General features: G+C 43.0%; 2 protein-coding genes across 3 annotated transcripts in view; one reads left to right on the top strand and one right to left on the bottom strand.

Annotated features, from left to right (window-relative positions):
- The first annotated feature begins 928 nt into the window (after positions 1-928).
- On the top strand, positions 929-12,368 carry onecutl (one cut domain, family member, like). Its single transcript, XM_046044847.1, has 3 exons — positions 929-1,047; positions 1,467-2,853; positions 9,272-12,368. The coding sequence occupies exons 2-3, from the start codon at positions 1,815-1,817 to the stop codon at positions 9,580-9,582; spliced, it is 1,350 nt and encodes a 449-aa protein (XP_045900803.1). The 5' UTR covers positions 929-1,047; positions 1,467-1,814; the 3' UTR covers positions 9,583-12,368.
- A 1,875-nt stretch (positions 12,369-14,243) lies between these two features.
- The window catches only part of ctss2.1 (cathepsin S, ortholog2, tandem duplicate 1), a 17,138-nt gene continuing 14,088 nt past the window's right edge, over positions 14,244-17,293 (bottom strand). For both annotated transcript variants that reach the window (XM_046044846.1, XM_046044845.1), the window contains one exon: positions 14,244-16,263. In XM_046044846.1, the coding sequence (XP_045900802.1) occupies positions 16,164-16,263 (100 nt within the window). In that variant the 3' untranslated portion in view covers positions 14,244-16,163. The remainder of the gene's footprint in view (positions 16,264-17,293) is intronic.

The following is a 17,293-nucleotide window of genomic DNA, read 5'->3' as shown; positions in this document are numbered from 1 at the left end:
ACTAAAAATGGAAAAAATACAGGGTGTGGCCTGGTGTGAAGATGGCGCAAAGCAGACAATAAATTGATACACTTTTTTTCTGGAATTAGTGAGACGACTTATATAATTGCATCATATTCAGCCTTAATTTGTTTTTTAATCATTTTAGGGCCTTCTAATCTAGTCCTGCACTGACATCACAAATGAGAAATAAGTAAATAAGTTATTTTAAAATTCTGATAATAAAAAATCCTTATAATAGAAGAAAACCCTGAAATGCTTGTGTGTTATTTAGCTTTATCCCATTCCATCTGCATGTTACAGATGTGTTTTTTTTCTTTTGTTTTTTTTTTTTTTTTTACAGTGACAATAGCAGCAACAGCATCACTTGTTACAAAGAACTAAACGACATTAGCTGCAGCCTTTGAAAATCCATTGATCAGATACAACAGCGCGGCAGAATGACCAGGATCTGTGCACATAATTCATAAGTTGTGCATGCAATCAGCTGAAGAAGACTTAACCTGTGGGGTTATGAGAAAGAGACCATCTCCACCTCCACACCTCCCCCGCCCAGTCACCCCCACCTCTACTCCTCCTCCCCCCGGAGAGAAAGGGTTAATTGGAGTAGGAATTTCATCGCACATCTGTCAGATTTTTAAGGCCGTGACGCACTGAAAGCAGAGTCAATGTGAGCAAAGGGGAGGAGGAGGAGGAGGAGAAGGAGAAAGAGTTGGTGGTGAGATCGATGAAGTGGCAGGCAGAGGGAGGAGGAAAATCTCACGAGATAATGAAAGAAAAAGAGGAGAGCTGCTAGTGTAGAGCAAAGAAACGAGGCTAGACCCGGAGATTTTTTTTTGGAGTGGAAAGCAAAGACTAAGAAACGGAAAACGAGAGAGATTCGTCTGTAAACCGCAGATGGTTTTTGCACTCTGGTGTTGGTGAATATAGCACCCCGGGGCGCAGCGGACCAATTGTGTGAATCTGCAGGGCTGCTCGGCGACACAATCGAAACATGCACAGGACGGACAACAGCCGCGGACGCGCTCTGAGAAGTGGATAATAAAGGTAGGGGTTTTTGAGCTCTAACAGCCTATAAATGTCGACGTGTTTGTCTCTGAATCGCCATAATGTCCGGTAGTTAGTTAACGCATCGTTCAGATTCATTACACGTGATGTAAATATGCAAACGCACCGGTAATGTTCAGCGCTTCGCATGCGCGCTATTCCTGTATTTATAACTTTGTATTAGGAAAGAACTCCAAATATTGAAGTGATTAAAACACCGATATCTGTGTTTGCTAATGTGTTCCGCTGCATGTGTGAGGTTCAATTACTCAAATGCTTCTATTATTGTTTTTGTTTGGGATGTATTAGTGTAAATTGGTGTTTAAGCGAGGAGACAAACGTTATTCGGCTGTTTCCTTCTCTGTAACGATGAAAGTTTAAATACAGCGTTGTAACAGCGCCCGTCTTGTTTCACGCAGGCACAAAAGCAAGGCTTCTGCCGAGGAACACAGCTGAGTACCAAAGAGACAAGAGAGCAGAGTGCTGATGCACAAGTGAGAATAAAACCACACTTTAAGCTCCTGATGCTTTTGCAAACTCGTTTTCTGGGAGTTTGAGGGAGTTTGAAGACAGTACTTAACGTTATCAGATAATTAATTAGACACCCCATAAGCCCGGAAATCAATTAATTCACAAATCAATAAATCCATAGTCTGGTGCAACAAGAGACCTTCCAGACTGTTAGCCTGGCTGTTGAACAACAATAACAAGAGAAGAGCAACAACACACAGGGGCAAGAAATACAAATTTATTTGCTGAAATTAAAGATGGATGGGAGTCTAGGGGAAATGTCCCTCCACAGCCACCCTGATCTGGCTCACAGCCAGGACGGCAGGGCCATGCTGCACTCCCGGGACCTTTCAGCTGCTTTCCCCAGGCCTTCCCTTGGGGGCCCCTCCATGTCTCTTGAGCCCGAGCCCCGTCCACCGGGCTTCGACCACTCCATGTCTGCACTGGGCTACAGTGGCGACTCCCCATCCAGCTCCGGCAGCACCTACACCACCCTGACTCCCCTGCAGCCCTTTGACGACAAGTTCCATCACCACCACCATCACCACCCCTGCCTCCCTGTCAGCAATGTCATCGGCAGCTTCACCCTCATGCGTGAGGACCGGGCACACCTCAGCACCAACTTCTACAACCCCTATGGCAAGGACCTCGCCATGTCCCAAAGCCTGTCGCCACCCTCCACGGGTTCTGGCCTGGGCTCCTCCATGCACGGCTATGGGAGCTTGGGCAACAGCCCCAATGGCAATGGTGGTCAGATGCTCCACGGTGGCTACGATGTCCATGGGGGGAGCCTCTTCTGCCGGACATCAGATTTTGGCCGTGAGATGTCACCACCAGGCCTAGGAGGAGGGGATGTGTCGGTGGGGCATCAGCTGAACAAAATGGAGGCTCACCAGCACGCCCCCAGCCATCACCATCACATCTACAGCCAACACTACCAGCCCCACCATCACCCGAGCCAGCAGGCCTCCAAGATGGGCGAGCACCTGCACTCCTCATCGTCCGCCTCATCCTCGCCCGGTGAGGGCATGCTGCCAGGCAGCGGAGGCGGCGCCGGGGAGGAGATCAACACCAGGGATGTGGCCCAGAGGATCATCACAGAGCTGAAGAGGTACAGCATCCCCCAGGCCATCTTCGCTGAGAGGGTTCTGTGTAGGTCACAGGGCACGCTGTCTGACCTTCTGAGGAACCCCAAGCCCTGGGGCAAGCTCAAGTCTGGCCGCGAGACCTTTAAGAGGATGTCCCGCTGGCTCCAGGAGCCAGAGTTTCAAAGAATGGCCTCGCTCCGGCTGGAGGGTAAGATCTGGTTTTGCTCTCTATCTGCTTCACACACACTCGCGTACACACTCACGTTAGTACAGAAATCACAACAACAAACAGACGCACTCTCTCCCCTTGTTTTCCCCAAACACATTCCTTCTCCATGTCTTCCAAAAAATTCTCCTCTCCAGCAATCAGTATGCAGCTCAGGTTGAGACATGAGGAAAAGCTAAAGCATCATACTGATGTTTCCCTTCTTCACACCACTGTGAATATACCAGTGGTTCGGCTATTGTCTCAACAGCCTGGATAATAAGAATTTAGCAGCACATTGAGGACAATTTGAGCAAGAAAGGGCCATATGTGCCGTTCCTTTGTTTACTTTGCTCCCAAACAGCCCCTATTGATTTGTACAGTAGCTACAATAAAAAAAACCACAGACATTTGCCCTCCTCTTAAATGAACCATGAAGATCAGCGTGAGCAGCAGTTGGCAATTTAATCGCTTTTGAGCCCACAAAATAATTTGTGCAGATATGCCATTCTGGAGCGATTGATTAATTCGAGCAGTGATTTATATCTGCTCAGCGTGCGGCTGAAGTTGAGTTGGCAAGGTAGCTGATGCAAATTAGACTTGAGCTTTTGCCAGACGTCTTTTATCAACGTCGTCACTGAGGCAATTACTTCGAGGCTAAATACAAATGTTGTTCTGCTCTGAGGCAGCACCTTGCAGGTTTGTGAGATTCTTCAAATCAGGAAAACAGGAAGTGCGTGTCATCTTTAGTGCTGAATTGATTAGTTGACCGCCAAAAAATAAATTGACATCTATTTTGATGATGAAATAATTCACGTAGCAAGCAAAACTGCTGAATATTAGCTGGTTCCAGCTTTTTAAAATGTTTCATTTTGTGCCTTTTTGGTTTTATATAATTTTGAATTCAATAAATTTTTTGGGGGGGGTGGACTGTTGTTCAGGCAAAACAAGCAATTTGAAGATGTCACTATGAGAGAATTTATGATTTTCTGACATTCTATAAACTTTACTTTTATGATTATTTGGAAACATAATAAAGAAATTAATCGATAACCAAATATTAATTTGTGGCAGGCCTAGTAGTATTTATACAGATTTCAGAGGGTAAAGATTTTTTTGAAAGGCACATTATAATCTGCTGCTTGACATTTAATATTCTTTGGGGATGTGGATTGAAGACACGACAGCACGCTGTACAGTGCCGTGTTACAGTGTTGTCCCTCCACAGGGACCGAAGGCCCATCTGATACACGGAGCACAGAAAAAGATCCAAGTGAACACAGTAATATGAGATGAGCATAGACGAGTGTGTGTGTGTGTATCTGCAAGTGGTCTGCTCACTGCGGGGGTCTGTGAGCAGTACGTGTGTGTGAGCCTGCCCAGTTGATCACTGCTTTACGCTCTCTGTCAGCAGCTCGACTGATTAAGCCCAACAACACAATAGGGTTCATAGGTAATGATTGTGCACTCTTGCAATCCCTTCACAATTATTGATCTTTGATTGTTCGGCTCTGAGAGCACATGTGTACATCCTCCATTCAGTAAAACGCTACAGCAATCACACCCAAACCTCCTATCTAAAGATGAGTTATCTCTGGGTTTGTTCTGTAATTTGACAGAAATGTTGTTTGATGAATCTAATCAAACAACGTGTGAATGCTTTGTATGCAAAACATGTCTTCCTATCATGTGAAAACCTAATCTTCCTCATGATGAAACAGCCCTTTGTTCTTTTGAGCAGATTTCTAATCATCAATCATTCCTTTCTTTATTTCCAGCATCCTTGTTTCTTCATCTTTACAAACACAAACATTATTTTAACGAGTCAGTGCTCCATGTCCGAGCAGCCGATCAATCAGACTCATAAAAAATTTAAGTCCCTACACAGAGAAGTGTGCTAATGTCTGACAATGCTCCTCTCTCTCTCTGCTCCCACACACTCTGAAATTGCATATTTAGTTCTTGGCAAAGCCACAATTTGGACAGCTCGGCACTTTTCTACATAACCTACTTTCCGAAGGGGGTTGTTGTTTTTTCCCCCCTTGGCCAACCCCCTTTTGTTTAATTACAAGTCTCTATTGATTTCCATGGGAAAGAGCAGCACGCCTTGCCCACACACACCTCGGCCGCATCGGCGAATCGAGACTAGAATTAGAATGCGCGGTGCCCTGTGCTCCCTAGTCTGAAGATAGCTCAAGTGCTCTCTGCTTCACGCCTCAAGTTTTAGGATGATCCTCCTTAATGCAGCACTCGCTTAAATACATAGAAGGCCCTTCAGTTTCAGCCCTCAGCACTGTGTTATTTCCATATCTATGTCTCCTATATATGGAGGGCTGCAGAGGATGGATGCACAGTAATTATGGAATGTAGTCGCTGCCATTTTGTCTTTTCAAATAATTGTCTTTCTGCAGAGACATTTTGCAAAACACGGAGGAGGTGATCCCTAGGATTTATCCGCAGTATCTTGTGTTTTGTGTTTTTGTGCGTGTGTATACTCTATGGATTACCGCACTGTATATGAGATGCATCTCTAGCCCAACCTCAGGCTGTGGAGGAGGCAATCAGGATTTAGTCGGAGAAGAAGGCAGGATAAAGACCACACAGCCATGCTCCGACACTTAAAGTCAAGGAGGGGGGGATCAGAGACTATAACTTTAAAGATGATGGCCGAAGCCCTTGACTAAAGGTCTAAATGAATAAGAAAGGTCAATGCGGTTTACGTGTCGGCTCCAGTGCCTGCACCACCCCCACAGTAATGAAAGCCACAAAGCCTCGTCCACCTCTCCCTGCGTACAGTTCACATTCTACTAGCGAGGCTCAAAGGTCAAAGCCGATACCATTTGCATATCAGGAATTGTAAACATGCCGACGTGGACTTAGCTGCGTAACACCTAACAAACAGGGTTGTTGTTTTTTGTCTTGTTTTTTTATCTGGCTCTTGCAGCTCCCCCAACTCTGGCACGGAAGGGGTTAACCAGCCTCTGTGGGTCGAGGAGTCTGAGCTGCACAGATTTAATCAATAATTTCTATCAGCCCCTGGCCCAAGAAATCAGCAGGGGGTGGGCTGGGGGGTGTGAGGGGTTGGGGGGGTGTTCTGGCTGGGAGGGGGGGTGTAGGTTGAGACGCCGGGGGGTAGGGAAAGGGCTTTCGATCACGTTTCAGCAACACGAGACAGGGGCATACATCATGATTAGGGGCTGTTCCCACGATCATAAGAAGCCTATAGGGGAATATTTATGTCTCCAGGAGTAGCAACAGCGCCGGGGATTTATAGCATGGTAATTGTGAGCCTTTTACACATGATTACAGCATAAGGAAGCATTTACTTAATGGTCGGCGTTATGATCATCAGTGAGGGAGAGAGCCGAGGATGGGATGGAAGCTGGGAGGAGGAGGAAAGCGGCAGGACACCCGGACTCCTCCAACAAGCCATAAATCCACACTACAAGCAAGCTAGCCAGCACTATCATGTCATTCCTTTCATTACTACATGAGCTGAGAGTGCACCACTGTATATACCTTCTATAGATGCAGCCTACCTCCCAACGCCCAGCCCAGAAATATTGATGGTGGGGATGGTGTAACGCCTGTGAAAAATGTAGCATTTGGAAAGAAAAAAATAATTTCACTTGTAGTGATATTGACATTCTGCTGACATCTTGGCCCGTTCGGATTTTAATGAGACGTGGTTCAATAACTCTCAGAAATGCAAACGAGCTCTGGATGCCTAATAGCTAACAGGCACCTGTAATCTCAAGTTGACAAGAGTGCTTCCCCGAGTCAAAACATTTCCTTCTGATAATGATTTTAGAGGAGAGTGTATGCGGGAAATCACGGTGAGATTTATTCATGTCCAGTTGAGTACTTAAGGTTCAGAAACTCAGCTGGACGTCGGAGAAGTCAAAGTCAGGCGGTGCCATGCACGCACACTGATGCTGCTGTTGTGATGGCACTCATGCGGAAAAGACACCAGTCGGGTCACACTTATTTCTCAAGTGCTCTGCTAATGAGAGAAATTTGCCGCTGTGAGCTTTAGGAGTGAAAAGCCGGTCATACAGTAAACATCAGCAGCAGCCCTCGCTGTGTGAGATGTTTCTCAATGGGAAGCTGCATGCCAATCAATTGAGGAAAAGGCAGCACCTGTGATTTATAAAATGTATGTTTGTAGCATGTGTGAGTTTGATTGTGTCTCTGTGTGAGCTACATATGTGAGAAATATGGGATTTCAAGGTTATATCTCCATCCAATCATGTAATTTTTGTCAATAATACACTTCCATAAACCTAGAAGAAGAAACCTGCCAGTGCAGCAAGATCATTTCAAACAGTTTCTACTAGAGTGTTTCAAAATCAAGTGTTATTTTCCGTGCTTCTAATTCTGGGTTCTGCTTTCTCCTGCCTTGTTTTAAAATACAGACATTAAATGATAAAAGTTAATTTGAGTAGGAGACTGATTGAAATAATCCTGGGACTCTTTTTATACACAAAAATGAAATGTACAGGGATTCAGTGTTACTCCCACATTTTTATTCTTCTGACGGTGTGAAAGCTTCTGAAACAGCATGTCATTATAAGTCCTAATGTAACTCTATACTGAATGAAAGAGTAGTTTGAATATTGAAAACATTATGGCACAATCATAGAAAAGGAAAATACACTTTTGTTTCCAGACTCCAGACCTCCAGGCCAGTATTCAATAAAAGTCCAGCATCGGCACCAATCCACTGGCCGTCCCTTAGTGTGTGTGGGTTTATTTGTGTTGTGTGCACATGCACCAATGCTTACACTTAGAAACGCATTTGATACCATCAGCAAAACAGTCGCTCAGCCGCACAGTGCTGATTGAAACCTCTTAAAAGTGTGCATTTAGGTAATTGCACGACTCCCCCAAATATGTTTTAGTCCACTTAAGGCTTCTAAACACCCTGGGCATTGCCGACTCTGCTTGTTTCACTCACCCCTGACGTAACCCGCCTTTAATAGAAAATAAATTAGTTCCCCCTAAAGTGATTATTACTCACTCACCGCCGCCACATGTAAATGACTTTTATGAGAAACTAATGATGTTGAAGTGTCCACTAAGGGAAAGGGAAGGGAGGTGGAAGGAGATGGACAGAGAAAGAGAGAGGGGGGGGGCAAGGGGACGGGATGTTGGCTCGGTACACAAAGGCAGAGGTTGGTGTTGTGTTTCCTGTAAATACAGAATTACAGCGTGTTAGAGGTGAAAGGTTCAGCGATGGATATGCAGAGGAACATGCAGCCTGAATTCAAAATGCTCGTCTGATTCTCAAAATGGATCTGAGCTCAACCCACACACATCAGGCTATTTTTCTTCCTCACGGAACAAAACTGCCTTTTTTGCAGCGCTCTTTTTATTTTAATTTCAGACTATTCGTGAGGAAATATTGATTATATAATTGGGCGGGCTGCCGCAGCTACAGTGGTGTTTAACCCAGACCCAGAGTTTTTATTTTGAGGCTAGTGCAAGCAAGACTCACATTAAAAAACAAAATACCAGAAGACTTCATCACCTCTATCATCACTTAAAAAGTTTGAATATAGCCAACTTTGACACTGAGCTAATTTGGAACATAATGACTGTTTTATCCTCTGTATAAAATACAGATACAGAAATACAGTATTAAGTAAGCCAGAGTCTGACTAAAATGTGGCAACTTTACAAATCTTTTTTTAAATGCAGCTACAAAATCTAATTAATAGTTTTGAGTAGTGTCTTACAAATCTATCAGTTAATGATTTAATGTTTCTGGAGTGTATCTCTTGCTTTGGCCTTAGTGTTATTTTCTCTTCTCTGAATGTAGATTGCAGTTTAAATTGTAAAATAGACATGGACTAGTAAATTCCTGTATCCTGTATTAAATTCCTGTAGTAAGTACTGTAATAGATTTAACTACCACATCTTACTACAGATAAGTTGTAGAAATTACACTGTAGCAAAAGAAATATAAGGAAAAATATTTTGGCTGAAAATCATTCTATTGGGCTCATTTGAAATTTACTGTGCATGTGTTTATGTTTGAATGTGATTCATTTTTTGTCTGAGTGTCAGTGGATGACACCATTTTGCATTTAGTTTTCTGTTCTCCAAAAGGGAACGAGCATAATGAAAACCACAAAGAGCTTTGGCCTGGATGTAGTTTTCTGTTTTATCCCAGCAGCCTACAGCAGCTCACTGGCAATAAGATGTGATAGGTTGAACGTCTTGATTCCTTAACTGCATAGTGAAACAAGTTGCTGATTCATCTCTTTTAACTAATCAAAGTTGCTTAGCTAATCTGTTTTCTTTCAACAAATCCACTTTCCCTCAGCTTAATCCATTTGTCCTAGTTAGCCAGCCAGTCTGTTAGCTAACCTGTTTCCCCTTTCCTTTTTTAATTTATCTTTCCTCCATCTGCCTGCAGCTTGCAAGCGGAAGGAGCAGGAGCAGAGCAAGCTTGAGCGTAACCAGGGCCCAAAGCGCACCAGGCTGGTGTTCACGGACCTGCAGCGGCGCACGCTCCTGGCCATCTTCAGGGAGAACCACCGCCCGACCAAAGAGCTGCAGATCACCATATCCCAGCAGCTGGGCCTGGAGCTCTCCACTGTCAGTAACTTCTTCATGAATGCCCGCCGACGCAACGTCAACAAGTGGGCAGATGAGGGCCGTCCCTCCTCCACGGGTTCCTCAGGCTCCAGCGTTTCCTCCTCTGCAGTGTCCTGCAGCACCGCATGATGACGGACCGCCAAGGAGGTGTGGTGGGAAGGGCACTGAGGGAGCAAGGGGGCACACAGACTGGTCTAGGCAGAGATCGGCCGTAATAAATGTCCTCCTCGTTATCAGAAGGAACGATGGAGCCAGCTATTATAGATGATTTAATGAAGATGAAGCATTTTCCCAAACCAAAGTTGACCGCTCCCTTGAAGTAGAAGGGGGCGATACCCAGAGTGATATGATCGCAGGATGTGAGGTCCGGCTTGTATAGTCAAGGGTGCAAAGATATTTTGACTCAAAGAAGAGTCACACCCTTACATAGACACCATTTCATTGCTTTATTTTGATTATCTAGATTAGAGATAATGAGGGTATTACAAATCAGGAGAAAGCATATTTTGGTGTACCTTCAAATTTATAGTCATCTCTCCAAATGTGAAAAATCAAGAGGTGCCGTTTGCTCACATCTGGAGAGCTCCATTGTGTAACTTCTTAATCAAGTGTTCACCATCATCCAAAGACGTTAATCCTCCCCCAGTGTTCTCATAGTCCTGTTTTTCCTCAAGAATCAAGGTGAAAGAGGAAGAAAAGGCATTTTTTAACTTCTCATTTTTTTCTGAAGAACCAAATTTCCTTTCTGAGCATGTGTTTCCATGGTGATGGTTCCCAGGACTGTATGGCGTTGCTCCAAGTTTGGAGCCTGGAATTATCAGGAGGTTTTTGTAGCGTCCTCGACTCCCAGCTGTCAATCATTTACCATCAACAGGAGCCTTTCCTATGTTTTGTGAAGATGGTCCCGCCTTGAGTGAATCAGAGTTTTCAAGGGGGAACCACAGTGCATCTCACCATACGCCAGGACAGAATCAATAAATACAAGTACGACGCAGAAACAGACTTGTTGGTACAACTGTCTAGCTTTAAGACTCTCACCGACTTTCCAAATGAAAGCTCCACAGCCATTTTTGACTCAAAATCAAGCCAAAAAAAATTAAAAAATTAAAAACAAACCTTTGAACAAAGGCTCTATGGGGAAGAGATACACCTGACACAATGTATAGTGACATTGTAGTATTTTTTTCCACTCATTACCAAACAACTGTACACACCTCTACTCCATTACGAAATCTTTTTTTTACAGATGTCTAGAAAATGGAGGAATGTGATTCTTTCAGCCCTTTTTGTACAGATTTCAAGCACATCGCTCTATTTATAGAAACACGTTGGAAGTGCGGGGCAGTTTGTTTCAGCCCTGCTGACGTACAAGGTCATTTTTTTGGTCCACAAAGGAAAGGCTTTAACATGCCTCCTTATAGCCAATAGTTAAATCAGACTAAGAACGTTTCAAATGCAATTGCTGATCTGATCAATGTATTTATTACTGCATTTGTGTATTTATTGTTTTCCCTTTTTCTTTCCTCTCTCTATTTATTTGGTTATTTATTTATGCTATCTATATACTGTAAGTATTTATTTAACAATGCTCTGTATGTCTGTGTGAAACTGAAGACTTTTTCTGATGGGCACTTTTAGCTGTAGAATCCCATCGTAATACCAAAGATAAACATTGCCTCCCTGAATGTACGGCCTGAATCCCTAGACCCAGTACCCTATCCCAACCCGACCCACCCAGTGATGTTACGTATCTCTCTCTATCTTTAAGGCCTGGCCTTTGTTTTTGTTTTTTGTAGAATAATGGGGATTTCTTTACTCTTGCAAATGTCTCTGCGGTCAGCTCTTAATGCCAAGGCCAAATCTTGTTTGAGTGTTGTGATAATATTTAAAATTAATAATACTATGAATAGTAACACTACTGATAACAATAATGATAATGATAATGACGATTATGATGTGGCATCCGGGCATCCCATAGGTTCACAGGTTGCTTGTGAAGTTGCGTTCAGGCCAATGCCATCTGGCAGAGTGTGTAAAGTGTCCCGGGACCCACTTCAAGCGTCGTCTGAAGGAACCATTGAGTGCTAGTCCTTCAGGGTCACATGCAAACATGTGTGTTGTGTGTCTGCCTGGGGAAATGCATGGTTGTGACCCCCCCAACCCTCCCATCTCCCTCACCTGCCCAACTCCCAAATGCAGTGCAGACACTCCTATTTATGTCCTCTCTCTGTCCTCCACATGCCAAGCATTTCTGCCAGTTGTCTCAGTTCCAAGTGGATTCCTGGTCTTCTGGAGTTGTGAAGGTGTGTTTCTCATCTTCTGGGGATCTTGGGTTTATGTACCCGGGTTTCTGAAGGTCTTAGGGATTGTTCCGGCCTTTTAGGGTCTTCTGTCTGGGGTTCTTTTGATTTGATCCTCATATTCTAGGAATCTCTGATTCGATTGCAAGGCCTCTTGGGCTTGTAAGAGTTTGTTCCTCATCTTGTAGGAATCTTTGATTTTGTTGCAAGGCTTCTGGGGCTCGTAGGGTTTGTCACTGGCCCTGTAGAGTTTGTTCCAGCTACGCTAGGATTCTTAGGGTTCCTCCAGCAATTTCCACAGGCATTGATTTGCCAGCGTTTTGCATTGTGGATGGCTAAATCAGGAGAAACTCAACCAAGATCTGATTCTCTGACCCCTGTGTAAATGCTGCCAAAGAGTGGCGAGACTAGCTTGGCTGTTTTCCGCCCTCCTTCTCTCTCTCTCTCTCTCTCTCTCTCTCTCTCTCTCTCTATGGGTTTTTTTTCTCTCTCTTTCTCTGTCTTTAACGTATGAAGGGGCGGATTGCCAGGGCCCCCTTCACAGCGTGCACTTGAAAGACGGGCGGTCATGAAAGAGGCCATCGACTTTTTTGCGGACTTCAAAGGGGAGGCTTTTTTCATCCCATCTCCTCTCTGGGTATCTGGTCTGGGGTCCGCTCTTGGCCAGACCTGTGGGCTTTAGGGGGCATTCAAAGGGGGCGGGGGGGGGATCAGAGAGAAGGCTGAATCATCCAGAATGAGGATGGTGGTAGTGGTGTGTGTGTGTAGGAAAGGTGGGAGGGGGTTGTTTGAGGAATAGGAGGTGTGTTCGAGTAGTGGGGCATGGAGCTGAATTAAACTTTAATGAGCAACAATTGTAAGCATGCTGAGAGCGAAGGGTGGTGGTGGTGGGGGGGTGCAGTTGAGTCTGCTCAGGGGGGAAAAATAAAAAATAAAAGAGCTCAGAGGCTCCTCTGCTGACCCTTGCTCTCTACTGTCATTGTATCAAAGCTGAGGTGACACCTTTCAGGTTTCTCTTTGTCTCTCTGACTGGGAGCCTAAAATGGAGACAGAGCTTTTTGTATTGAGCCACCTTCTGCTCCTGTCAAGCAGGGAAGCTCTTCCCTTCCTGTACAGAGGGGAGGCGGGAGAGAGGGAGGAGTGAATCCAGTTGGCTGCTGTAGGTGATCTGTATTGCCATCTTAGCCTGCGGCACCCCCTAGTGGCTTTTCTAGGAACTTTACCCTGAAAAGAGTCTGGCAGCCAAAGCTGTTGCAGAGAAATTGTGAGGGGAGAAGAAATAACTGAAAGCTAATATATACTTTCAGAATAAAAAATAAAAAAACACTACAAAAAAATACATTTTTTTTGATAATGTTTAAACCAAAAAACAACCAAAGATTGATGGGTAACTGCTGAATCATTATGTATCATGGGTATTTTTAGCAGTTCCTTATCAGAGCTACCGTAGCACTCAGAGGATTCAAAAAAGCACCAGTTGGGTTCCGCGTGCTGATTATTTATGTTGTATAGAACAGTATTATGTTGAGCTGGAACTGAGAAACTGACATGAGGCAGTGTCTTCAGATGGAAGTCTTTTGACTCTGTAAACCCCAGTGTCCCCCTATCCGTCCCGCCCTCTCCCGTGTCTACATGAAGACTTTACCCATCTACCTCAACTGTGTGAGATGTTGTGTGGCAAAGATATTCCTTAACCAAAGAATCCATCCTGTCAGGGTGTCTGTCTATACATCTATCTATCTTGTCCATCCATCCGTCTCTTCTTCATGCCTTTACTCTAAACCAAATGTGCTGGAAACAATCCACAACAGGAGCCGAACAAGGCCCCCGGCCAGCCAAAGCTTAAGTCAGTATGCTAGAGTGTCCCATTCATCCATTTTCTGTATATAAATAAAATCATTCTCAAGACCAAAAAAGAAGGAGGTGACAATCCAGGCAAGGAGGATCTTGCTGTAATCAACGTTGCCTATTCCTTGTTTTCCGAAATCTAGAATCATGTGACTTGCTGTAACAGAAAAGCCCAAAAATCAAGCGCTCATCCAAAAATAAAAAAGGTCGGAGGAGACAGAAGCTATTTTTCCACATTTGTAAGCCACCCCTCCCACCCCTGTTTTTTCCAACATGTTTAGTGTAGTTGAAATACTGTTCGATCCCACTGTTGTAAGTAGGAATTAATTAAATCCATACAAAAAGCTTTAAACGAGGAAGAGCTGAGGGAAATATTATATTTGACTGAGTCTGAGTTTCCTCAGCTTTGACTCGACCCACCATGCTTTATCGTGCCATTCTTGTCCATGTGTTAGACTTACTAATGAATGTGGCTAACCAACCAAAGGCTTTAAAAAAAAAAGATACACAACACTTTAAACGTCAATCATGGTGGGACATTTTGTATCAACAACTAAAGAAAATCCCTTTGAATACCTCATGTGAAAATTGTTTGTTGTGATGTTGCACTAAAAAAATAAAAATGACTCATTTGTAACCCAACACTGTTCTCTGTTGACTTTATTCTGACCTTGTTGGAAGTGTTAGCGTTAAAGCTCTCTGGGGTTTTAAAGGCCAATACGTACTAAAAATGCTGTTATCCAATACATTGCAGTCTTAAACTGCACTATTAAACTGGGTTATATTCATCTAACACAACAGCAAAAAATCACCCTCATTGTATTTCCCTAAGAGCTGACCATAAGTAGCTTTACTTTTTCCATAACAAATATACAGAATATATTTACTATCTGCTTCTTTACAATCCATATTAAAACCCTGGACACGTTTTTCCTTTTCTAAACATTAAATGCAAACATTTAGATCCCCTGTTCAAAGTTTTATACACATTTCCGCCGAATTCTTAAAAGATTAAACTAATTCAATGTTTTACTCTTTCCAGGTTGAAGATCCTTTAACATATTAGAAACTCAATATATTGTATTTTTATTTTTATTCTATTGGAGGGATGAACACCATTTTACATAAGATATTCCCTCATTTATATATACAACCTTTATTTGATCAGGTAACCTCACTGAGCTCAAGATCAAGAGAAACTTCAGTAAAGCAGATAGAAAGAAAAAAAAACAGCCAGACATAATATAACACATAGCGTCAGAGACAGCCACGGAGATCACTAAATAGATCTGAAGATGAAATCTATTATTATTATTATATATAATTTGACCACAGCATTTTATTCACATCATTTTCATACTCAAACCATTAAGTTTGACATTTGGGGAAATACACTTTACTCATTTTCGTTTGCTAAGAAAGTCAGTATGCCAAATATGAAGTTGCAGCCATCGGCCACTACGCTTAACTTACCATAAAGACTGGAAGACAAAACAGCTAACCTGTCTTTTTCCAAAGGTAAAGGTAAATAAAAATCTGCCTGCCAAGAAATAGTCACATAATGTGTTTGTAAAACCACAACTTGTCGATTTTACAGTGCAGTTTTCACACAGATACAGAAACAAACAACATGTTAATTAGGTTTAGATGTGCTGGTAGGTGAATTTCTTTGCACTTTTTACATTTACATTTTGATCGGACCTCGCCCCCTGCTTCCAGTCTTAATGCTGAGCTTAGCAAACTAGCTGCTTGCTGGAGCTAAATATTTAACAGACAGATATATGAAAGTGCTATCTATCTAGGCATATTTCCCTAAATGTTGAACTATTCCCCTAAAGGACTCGATTGACTCTATTTTGGAAAGGAAGCTCAATTGTTGATGAGAGGGTGAGGAAAAAATACAAACAAACTAAAAGGTGTTTCTTCTTACTGTAGACATTGTTACTTGCCTGTAGGCAGTTAGTGTAGGACGTGCTACCACATCAGCATGTGCACAGGACAGAGATATTTACCAGAGACACAGGTATTGATTTTGGCGTTCCTTCTGTCGTAACATGTAAAAGCCAAATTGACCAACAAGCCAATTTCCCAAAGAGTCAATTGAATCCTTTCAGGCGGTTTTCATGGCAGATTTAACAGACTGACGAACCTGAAAGTGGTGGTGTAAAATCAGATCTTCACCCTCATCGCATGTACGGCACAGAATCCGATACAGTATTTACTGAAAGGTGAACATTGGATTGATCAACAAACTGATACATGCATCCAGGACTTGCATGTCTTACTGTGACTGAGTGTCAGCAAGGAGTACATATGTCTCTATTAGAGATTCAAACACACACACATATACAGTCAGACACAAACACGCACCCGGTCAAAAATTTTTAAAGTCTAGTATTTAGACTTTTGGCTATCATCATAAAAGGTACAAAAGGAATTTCAAAAACAAAACAGATAGAAAAATGTTGTCATCAATGTGAATTTAAACTGTAATGATACTGTATACATAAAACAGAGAAGGCACTTATTATTGCAACAGATTCAATTCAGTTCCCTCAGTAGCTACATGATGGGGTAGCAGCCGTACAGAGCGATGCCACACTGGTTGTTCTTGTTGCGTGCCATCCGGATGTAGCCGCCGTCTCCAAAGGTACTTCCCCAGCTGGACAAAAAGAGCAGAAAAACAAAGGAATACAATTCAAGGGATACATCGAAGTTGTGGGGATATTGATTCATCGGTAAACATTTTACTTAAGTGAGGAGAATGTGAACAGAAGAGTCATCACCGTGCTCTGAAGTTGATCAATCACAAGTGGCTCATACTTATACTTTAGCATACACTTTTTCAGGTTGAGAAGGATACAAGTATAGAGTTGAATCTGATCTAAAGTTTGAGTAACTATACAGGTGCTGGTCATATAATTAGAATATCATCAAAAAGTTGATTTATTTCAGTAATTCCATTCAAAAAGTGAAACTTGTATAATATATACATTCATTCCACACAGACTGATATATTTCAAGTGTTCATTCCTTTTAATTTTGATGATTATAACTGACAACTAATGAAAACTCCAAAATCAGTATGTCAGAAAATTTGAATATTGTGAAAAGGTTCAATATTGAAGACACCTGGTGCCACATTCTAATCAGCTAATTAACTCAAAACACCTGCAAAGGCCTTTAAATGGTCTCTCAGTCTAGTTCTGTAGGCTACAAAATCATGGGGAAGACTGCTGACTTGACAGTTGTCCAAAAGATGACCATTGACACCTTGCACAAGGAGGGCAAGACACAAAAGGTCATTGCTAAAGAGGCTGGCTGTTCACAGAGCTCTGTGTCCAAGCACATTAATAGAGAGGCGAAGGGAAGAAAAAGATGTGGTAGAAAAAGTGTACAAGCAATAGGGATAACCGCACCCTGGAGAGGATTGTGAAACAAAACCCATTCAAAAATGTGGGGGAGATTCACAAAGAGTGGACTGCAGCTGGAGTCAGTGCTTCAAGAACCACCACGCACAGACGTATGCAAGACATGGGTTTCAGCTGTCGCATTCCTTGTGTCAAGCCACTCCTGAACAAGACACAGCGTCAGAAGCGTCTCGCCTGGGCTAAAGACAAAAAGGACTGGACTGCTGCTGAGTGGTCCAAAGTTATGTTCTCTGATGAAAGTAAATTTTGCATTTCCTTTGG

Source organism: Micropterus dolomieu, linkage group LG03 (genome assembly GCF_021292245.1).
Source record: "Micropterus dolomieu isolate WLL.071019.BEF.003 ecotype Adirondacks linkage group LG03, ASM2129224v1, whole genome shotgun sequence".
Classification (NCBI taxonomy): domain Eukaryota; kingdom Metazoa; phylum Chordata; class Actinopteri; order Centrarchiformes; family Centrarchidae; genus Micropterus; species Micropterus dolomieu.
Note: the sequence above shows the minus strand (reverse complement) of the source record. Positions and strands in the feature narration are given on the sequence as shown.